This window comes from Schistocerca americana, chromosome 4, assembly GCF_021461395.2.
Source record: "Schistocerca americana isolate TAMUIC-IGC-003095 chromosome 4, iqSchAmer2.1, whole genome shotgun sequence".
Classification (NCBI taxonomy): domain Eukaryota; kingdom Metazoa; phylum Arthropoda; class Insecta; order Orthoptera; family Acrididae; genus Schistocerca; species Schistocerca americana.
The window spans coordinates 393,183,975-393,194,040 of record NC_060122.1 but is presented as its reverse complement, the minus strand read 5'-3'; the positions used below and the strand labels follow the sequence as shown (position 1 = coordinate 393,194,040).

Sequence of the window (10,066 nt, the reverse complement as noted above, 5' to 3'; positions counted from 1 at the left end):
ATGATTGTTGGAGTTTTTCTGCTTTCTGCACCATCGCTGATCGAAGCCAAAATATCCTGGCCCCCACGCACACACTTCATTGAACTAGAAGATGGAAGAAGTACAACGCAACAATTATTACAGACAGTGAAAAAAATTTCTACGAGATTCTTCAACAAACACAGTCACGTTCTTTTAATGAGACAAGGCTTGAACACTAGCCAGATAGCTGGGCAAATCATTTCTCATATTACTGACGGTTTCAACAGCAATGCGTCATTAACAGTTACGTATTTACCGCCCGATTCAGAATTAATTCCTTTGGTGAACTGTAGTGAAAACCAAGCTAATTATTCAAAGCCCGATGTTTACATATTAACTGCTCAAGATTTTTCGGAAAGCGTGTTCAATGAATGTTTCCAGTCGTTACAACATCTGTCACTTTGGAACCCAACTGCAAAGTTCCTTCTGGTTGGTGACGATGTATGTTCTCTTAACTTTAAAGAAGAAATTGCAGAAATTTTTAAACTATCTTGGAAAAAGAAAATTTTAAACATTGTTGCGGCAGTTACATGTAGAGAAATGAACTATTCTTCTACAAGTGTTCTGACTTATGATCCATTTCTGGTTAAAGATAGTATATGGAGCGACTCTTACACCCCAACACTACTAGAGATCGAAGACATGGATGACATTTATTACGATAAATTCATGAATCTTAATGGCAACGATGTTCGCGCCTCAATGTTTACTGTAAACCCCAGCGCGATAGAAGACAATACCACCGTTTCTAAATTTCGTGGCTGTGACGCCCAGATGACAGAAACGTTGGCGAAATATATGAATGCAAATCTTGTTATGTTGCCAAATGACGGGTCAGGCTTTGGGAAATGGAACGGTACTGTTAACACCGGAACGGATGGCGACGTCATGTTTGAAAGAGCAGACATCGCACCAAATACTCGGTACATAATTGTCGAAAGACTGAAAGTTCATGGCTACACTTACCCTCATGACAAAGAAGACCTGTGCATCCTTGTGAATAAGTCATCTCGTATTCCTCAGTACCTCAACATTATTCTGCCGTTTGCCATAATAGCCTGGATGACAATTCTTTTAAGTATGCCATTTACAGCTTTTTTCTGGAGTTTAATTCGTCACTTTGGTAATGGCTCATCAAGGGTGGAAAAGTTTGCGTACGTGTACATTAACAGCTTTCTTAAAATATTTTCTGTGTTTCTATCAATAGCTGTGCCATCGCTTCCATCCGTTGGCCGCGAGCGCATACTGTTCGTCATGTGGACGTTCTTCAGTCTTATAATCACTAACACGTTTCAGGGATCGCTGACGAGCTACCTCACAATTCCAAAGTACATGCCAGACATCGACACGATGGAACAGTTGTCCAGATCGGGCTTAAAGATCCTCATTCACCCGGAGCTGCTGCCCGTTTTCAAACTAGACACGGGGAACCCCGTGATAGATGCCCTCAACAGGAATCTCATACCAGACATTGACATGGAAGGATACCCAGAGAAAATCCAGAGTGATGGCGGCACGTGTGCTTTGGTAAACGCATACGTCGGCCAATTTTTGATACGAAGTAGACATTACGTGAGAAACGGTTTCCCGTTACTGCATTTGACGAAGGAGTGTCCTCTGCCCGCAGTTGTCGCTTTTGCTACTCAGAAGTATTCCCCGCTACAGCCTAGATTCGACTCGCTGATAAGGCGCATCGTAGAAGCCGGGCTTTACAAAAAGTGGCAGAAAAATACGCTGGACGAATCGATAGCAGCGGGAGACCTCCTGCTTATTAGCAACCGTGAAGGAAAAGCTGATACGGAACGCATTACTATGTCCCATCTTCAGATGCCATTTTACTTACTGTTCCTTGGTTACTTCCTAAGTTCTGTACTCTTCTTCACCGAGTACGTAAGAATGAAAGTGAACATTAATAGCATAAAAAATGAAGGAAACAGAAAATTTGGAAGACGTCAGAATAATCAAACTTCGGAACACGGCAGTGGCATTTCCTGTCAAGGTCCGTAGAAGAGACTTTCGACTTTCACGTGCAAATTGTTATTGAAGCATTTTATTTTTAATTTCTTTATGGTAATAATTTGGAGAATCAAACTGCAGCTGCTTTAATATTTAGAAGCACTACAGGGTCTGTAATTGTTTGAATTTACATGTACGGAAAAAAACTGAAAACACGTAGAACAACAAGAATGTTTCGCAGGAATGTAACAAGTGCTCTATGATGATCCTATGACAGGAATTTACGTGAAGAAAAGTCCCGCAGGAAAGTAACAATTGTACTTCGATAATCCTATGACAAGGAGTTACATAAAGAAAAGCAGAATGACCGGAATTTAGTACGTGAGAAAATACAAATAATTTCTGTCAGGCCGTTTTAAAAAAACCTTCAGAGACGCTAAAATAATAATGATTATTTGACCCAAAAGCCAATATTTGTAATTATTCTAAAAGTAATGGATTATATGCACAATTTCTGCGTATCTTCCTGCTATCGGCAGGATTTGTGACAGTCCTTTGGATCATATCCTGCTTGAATTAAAAATGAAAACAAATTGCTTTAATGTTTCAGTAATGTTATATACAAAATAAGAAATATGAATAAATTTGCATGTAACGGAATACATTATGCAGTGAATGTTTCCTCTGAAATGGTTGCTGCAACGTTTAACACCTTTATAAGAGGCTGAAATGGCTACTGTAGGATTATGCTTGTCTCTCACATTAATTACTCGTGTACGCGTGTATATACAGATTTATCGTCCATTATTGCTGTAATAACTGTAGTATTTTGCCAGGAATTCATGAAACTTATCGTTACATAGCCTATCAAGAAGAAATTATTGCATCTGTATTCAAGTAAAGCAACAAATAATGTAAAACACAATGTAATCGGCAGATTACGAAGCTTGATAATTGCATAATGAATCGAATAAAATTGAGTGTGCCACTGAACATTGTTTTATTTATATAACTTTGTCTAAAACTGAAAATTTACTCAGTTTATTACCAGCTAAATGAAGTGTAATTTGTGTTACATGGTTTGTATAAAAATGAAATACCTAACTGAGTACTGTGGATGAGAAAGAAAGTGTAGAGCTTCTTTAAAAGGAAGTGTGACCCTGCTTCCTTAGAGGCATATTTTTAAAACTGTGATTCCTGGACTACAACAAACGCCTCTAGACGATGATATGATCCGTCAGTCAATACTGTAGGTGGAAGCAACCTCTTCAACTGCTGAACGACGAGTTACTGGCAGGGAACATGTCAGTTACTTCATGCAAAGTCTTATGGAAGATAGAAGCTGCACCGTGAAAGGTTTTCGTAAGGGGAAAGCCACCTACTTTAAATGCTACAGGAGCATTTTAAAGATAAATTTCACACGTATCATAGAGGAATTTCAGAGAAACACACTGTTTGTCACATCACGAAGAAATTTTATTTATAAAAATAGTTTGTCAATTGTATTGGTAATGTATCAATTTACTGAGACATAATTTCCCACAGAACGAGATTATCAGTCATTTGTCTAACAGATCGATTGCAAAGACTTTACCTTTCACAGATACATTTGTAAAGCTTGGACACATGAAATGGTGCGTTGTCGTTGAGTATTAAGAAACGCATCGTTGAGTAAAATAATACGCGGTAGATAGAACAGCAATAGGGGGAGAGGCAGCTGTAGTCGTGTCTTGGGCGAAATGTGACGGTGATCGGTTGGCTTACCTGACGAGCTCTGAGTCAGAGCAAGTGGTCCCCTTTTGAAAATGAGATGTTTTGAGGAACAATAGCTAAGAATTTAAATATTATTGGAGGAAAGATTTTTCGAATTTTTATTGTGACGCAGAAACGACTCGTCGACCAAAACAAGTTTGTCACATTTCTTTGCGAGCAGTTAAGTATTATTGTAATTTACTGATTTTCAATGTTCAGTGATTTCGACTGTTAGGTGAAGGAGACCATTTATCAATCATATGTCCAATGCACGTCTCTTAGTTTAAATGAGAGTTTGATATGATAATTTAAAAGTAAAACTGATAGCAATATAATACTTCAATAATACTTGCTGTGTATTGTAGGGTGAAAAGGGATGAGTAATTTTGTTAAAAGGAGTTTAAATGCTAGATTTGCAATTCTGAGAAAATTAAATAAATTCCGATTTCATTTTATGCTTCATTTGTAATCACCCTCTCCCTTTTCTTAAATGACATTCATTTAGAACACATCCAATGAGAACTAAGTGCATTGTTAGCAAATGAGTAGAATGACAAGTGGATAGGGTGTTCTTTTCCTTGACAAACGGTAAATTATACCAAGCATCGCAGCGCTTTTCTCTTTCAGCTCGTTATGCCGCAACAGCATTGCTATTGGCAGTCACGCAGATACAGGACAGAAACGAACGTCCATTGCAGGTAAGACATTATCACGGCCTAATTACAGAACTCATCAGCCGCCTGTTGTGAAATAAATCGCACGTGAACACGTTTCTCGACACGTAATGTATAGCTACCATGAGTGAGCATTTCCATGACAAGGTTAGTTTCATTTAAACTGTCAATGTTCAAAGTTCCTTTCATTGAAAATTTCCAAAGTAAATAATTTTCATTTTATTAAATACTTTCGCAATTTTCCGCAATTAAGTATTAATCGTTAGATACTCTCAACCGATGCACTTTGCACTTTGCTGTACTACGCAGAAACCTCTTCATTGACACTGCCATGGTGTTTGGCGTGTGGATTTAAAATGCTGTTGTTGTAATGTACTTGTACTTGAGGACTCTGTTAACTGTGGAAACCAGCAGAAAGAGATTTTATTTGTACTACTCAGACACAACTGACCTCTACCTATCTCTCCACCTCTGTACCCTGTAGCAGAGCGTATACACACAGTACTCTGCATACAGAATGTGCAACAACATCAGCATAAAAACGCAAAGCTCGCTACCTGGTTCCAGCCCCAGAAGAAATAAAGCTGTGTCAGGATAAGACTGTTTCTCTATCAGAATTGTCACATCCTGACAACAATACATTTTGATTAACTTTTCGGAAGCACTATTTACACTTTGCAACAGAATTGAAGGACCACTTCATCGGAACTCCATAATCATCTCCCTTGCAAACGCATAAATTTGAAATTTGGCTGAAAGGTGCGTACAACCTTACCTTGTATTGGTGCAAAAGCATGTCGTCCTGCAACGTCACCATCGGGCTCGTCGAAGCTTCAGACAACAAGATGTCGATACACTCAGTGAAAAGAACAGAACTCAGACGTTTGTGTACAGTGCAAAGTGAGTTAGTGACGTCAAAACGGCAAAAGTTTTCACCAGAATTCTGTACAAGACCACCGTGAAGTTTCATACTACAGCAAGGTCGTCACAGCTCCTCTTACCCACATTTTACCACTTATTTTGACACCTCTGCGATGAAGGTCAGAGCTGTGATACCCAGCGTTGAAATCATGCGATATTCTTATGGGTACCCGAGGAAGTGAGACACTTAAAGTAGTAGATGAGTTTTACTATTTAGGAGGCAAAATAACTGATGACTGTCGAAGTAGGGAGGATATAAAATGTAGACTGGCTATGGCAAGGAAAGCGTTTCTCAAGAAGAGAAATTTGTTTCAAATGGCTTCAAATGGCTCTAAGCACTATGGGACTTAACATCTGAGGACATCAGTCCGCTAGACTTAGAACTACTTAAACCTAACTAACCTAAGGATTCGAACCTGCGACCGTAGCAGCAGCGCGGTTCCGGACTGAAGCGCCTAGAGCCGCTCGCCCACAGTGGCCGGCGAGAAATTTGTTAACGTCGAATACAGATTTAAGTGTCACGAAGTCCTTTCTGAAAGTATTTGTAAGGAATGTAGCCATTTATGAAAGTGAAACATGGACGATAACTAGTTTAGATAAGAAGAGAATACATAGAAGCTTTCGAAATGTGGAACAAAGGGCGTTCAAAAAGTTTTCCACAGTCGTCTCTATTTTTTTTGCAGGAGGAGAAAGAAATTTTTTGTGAACATACTTGGAACATTTAGCTATAAGATGGTGTATAAAAGTATTTTCTTTTTTTTACAGGTGAGCCATAATGGACCGTGAAGTAGATGTCAGGTTGCGACAACGGTGGGTGATGGAGATCCTCTTCAAGATCGGCATTGACTGTGCCACATCGATTCACAGGAAGTTGCTCCCTGTTAATGGGGAGAACACCGTGGATCGCAGCAGTATGCAGTGATGGTTGCAGAGGTTTAAAGGGGGTGATTTCGCTCTACTGGACAATCCACGATGCGGTAGACAATCGACGGCAGTGAGTGATGTGAATAACGCGACCATTGATCAAATCATCCAGAATGGCAGATGTGTGACGACACTACAGCTTGCTGAAATGACTCGTTTGTCATTGGGTAGTGTGGTATCACTGGTACAGTCACTAGGGCACAGAAAAATCTGTGCACGTTGGGTGCCTAGATTATTGAGAAGAGAAGTGAAATCGAAGAGGAAGAATGTTTGCGACGGTCTCCTGAAGACCTTTACTGAAGAGTGGAAACAGTGTTTTGACGGGATCATTACCCAGGATGAAACATGGTTGTTTTTGTCCGAACCTGAGAACAAAAAACAGAAACATCTGTTGTCATCTGGGTTCCCCCCGGAAGAAGAAACCAAGACTTTCATGAACACCAGGCCGAAAGGTGATGGCCTAGTTCTTCTGGGATCAGTGTGGTGCAATTTTCATTGACTTTTTGGAACCTGGTTCCACAATTCACCGGGACCGTTACTGTTTGTCACTGGACAAGCTATGATGTGCCATTAAGACCCACCGACCACAGCTTCAGGTTCAGCTCATCAGACTACACCATGACAATGATAAACCCCATACAGCTCTTATGACGCAGGAGAATGTCAGGAAAATGGGTTGGCAAATTGTTCCTCATGCTCCCTATAGTCCGGACTTGGCTCCATCTGATTTTTACCTCTTTGGTCGTCTGGAGGCCCACCTGCGCGGTAAAACATGTGATAGTGAGAAAGACCTTATTTCCTGTGTCAAGCGATGGCGTAAAAGGCAATCCCCAGAATGTTACCAGAGTGCATTTATATCATGGGAAGAACGGTGGGCCGCACGGGGTAGACGCGCGCTCTGGGGCGCCTTGTCGCGGTTCACGCGGCTCTCCCCATCAGACGTTCGAGTCCTCCCTTGGGAATGGGTGTGTGTGTTGTCCTTAGCGTAAGTTAGTTTAAGTAGTGTTTAAGCTTAGGGACCTAAAACCTCAGCAGTTTGGTCTCATAGAACTTATCACAAAATTCCAATTTTCCAAAGAACGTTGGGTCAGATGCGTCACAGCTGATGGAGGCTACATTGAGTAGGCTCAATGTACGAGGTGCGTTCAAGTTCTAAGGCCTCCGATTTTTTTTCTGTGGACTGGAAAGAGATAGAAACATGCGCATTGCTTTGAAATGAAGCCGCGTTCATTGTCAATACGTCCCAGAGATGGCAGCACCGTACGGCAGATGGAATTTTACCGCCAGCGGCGAGAATGAGAACTGTTTTAAATACTTAAAATGGCGACGTTTTCCGTACTTGAACAGCATGCAATCATTCGTTTTCTGAATTTGCTTGGTGTGAAACCAATTGAAATTCATCGACAGTTGAAGGAGACATGTGGTGATGGAGTTATGGATGTGTCGAAAGTGCGTTAGTGGGTGCGACAGTTTAATGAAGACAGAACATCATGTGACAACAAACCGTAAACCTTGGGCTCACACAAGCTGGTCTGACGACATGATCGAGAAAGTGGACAGAATTGTTTTGGGGGATCGCCGAATGACTGTTGAACAGATCGCCTCCAGAGTTGGCATTTCTGTGGGTTCTGTGCACACAATCCTGTATGACGACCTGAAAATGCGAAAAGTGTCATCCAGGTGGGTGTCACGAATGCTGACGGACGACCACATGGCTGCCCGTGTGGCATGTTGCCAATCAATGTTGACGCGCAACGACAGCATGAATGGGACTTTCTTTTCGTCGGTTGTGACAATGGATGAGACGTGGATGCCATTTTTCAATCCAGAAACAAAGCGCCAGTTAGCTCAATGGAAGCACACAGATTCACCGCCACCAAAAAAATTTCGGGTAACCGCCAGTGCTGAAAAAATAATGGCGTCCATGTTCTGGGACAGCGAGGGCGTAAACCTTACCCATTGCGTTCCAAAGGGCACTACGGTAACAGGTGCATCCTACGAAAATGTTTTGAAGAACAAATTACTTCCTGCACTGCAACAAAAACGTCCGGGAAGGGCTACGCGTGTGCTGTTTCACCAAGCCAACGCACCCGCACATCGAGCTAACGTTACGCAACAGTTTCTTGGTGATAACAACTTTGAAGTGATTCCTCATGCCCCCTACTCACCTGACCTGGCTCCTAGTGACTTTTGGCTTTTTCCAACAATGAAAGACACTCTCCGTGGCCGCTCATTCACCAGCCGTGCTGCTATTGCCTCAGCGATTTTCCGGTGGTCGAAACAGACTCCTAAAGAAGCCTTCGCCGTTGACATGGAGTCATGGCGTCAGCGTTGTGAAAAATGTGTACGTCTGCAGGGCGATTACGTAGAGAAGTAACGCCAGTTTCATCGATTTCGGGTGAGTAGTTAATTAGAAAAAAAATCGGAGGCCTTAGAACTTGAATGCACCTCGTGTAGCTAAATGTTCCAAGTATGTTCACAAAAAATTCATCCTCCTCCTGCAAAAAATAAAAGAATTAGAGACGACTGTGCAAAACTTTTTGAACCCCTTCGTACTACAGAAGAATGCAGAAGATTAAATGGGTAGATCACGTAACTAATGAGGAGATAGTGAATAGAATTGGGGAGAAGGGGGTGGCACAACTTGACTAGAAGAAGGGATCGGTTGGTAGGACACGTTCTGAGGCATCAAGTGATCACCAATTTAGTGCTGGAGGGAAGCGTGGAGCGTAAAAATCTTAGAGGGAGACCAAGATTCAAAAGGATGTAGGTTGAAGTTATTCGGAGATGAAGAGGCTTGCAAGGGATAGAGCAGCATGGAGGGCTGTATCAAATCAGTCTCAGGACTGAAGACCACAACAACTCCCGAGGGGAACATTTCAGAGACCATGTTTTTCAGATTCAAAACGGAAACGTCTCAGGAGTGGCGTCAACGTAACGCCTTCCTTCCCTGGGGTGTTGATTCTCACACCTTTCGCGGTCGAAAACGACAGTTCGCAGTGTGATGAGCAAAATGACTTCCTTCTTGACTACCTTTGGCACTGTTGACACAAATTGAGCCATTCACCACTTCTCGACGGACGTTAAGTGGCTATTGAAAGTGATCTCACCCCATTATAGTGCTGTGCGACTGCCGTTTTCACTTTGGTGTACAGCGTGGGACCACTAGAGATTTTTTCGAAACAATTCGACGAAATTTTAACGTGGTCCAAAGCAGTAAATGGTCCTTAAGCTTTCACAGTGCTCGTGTTTCATGCTCTCTTACGGCTTGATCAGGAGGGATGTGACATTTTTAATTAGCCCGGAGGCATGTTAAGTGGTGATCCATCTTCAGGTGCCTCCGAATGCTTCACAGGTTTTCTCTGTAAAGGTACGTTTCTAAAATTGTCAATAAATTTGAGTTGGTACCACCGAGGGTTTTGGCAAACATGTGGGGACTTAAAGGGACATTTTGCCGTTTTGTTTTCACATGTGTCAAAGTCGCACCACTCCATGATCACGCCACAGGAAGGCTTGAAACAGAAGCGTTGAGAAACCATAGGTAGCCTTTGCAGCTTTGGATCGCATTAAAATCTTGTCGAATGGTTCTGAACAGTCCATAGCGACTCCAACGTGTACACGACAGCAAAAATTCCTGTTACGTTGCACTTCAAAGGGATGAAATCACGGTCATCGGTGATGTAGACCAACAATATCGACAGAGAATGTCTGAATCGTCTGAGGATACCAGTAGTGTCAAAGGCTGTAAAGAACGTCTTTCTGTTACTCGTCGCACTGCGAACATTCAGTTTCTATTGCAGAGGTGCCAAAAGAAAGGG

General features: G+C 41.9%; 1 protein-coding gene across 1 annotated transcript in view; it reads left to right on the top strand.

The window, feature by feature from the left end:
- Window positions 1-663: 663 nt before the first annotated feature.
- The window catches only part of LOC124613508 (ionotropic receptor 21a-like), an 88,082-nt gene continuing 78,679 nt past the window's right edge, over window positions 664-10,066 (top strand). The window contains exon 1 of the mRNA XM_047142217.1: window positions 664-1,907. Coding sequence (XP_046998173.1) covers window positions 664-1,907 — 1,244 coding nt within the window. The remainder of the gene's footprint in view (window positions 1,908-10,066) is intronic.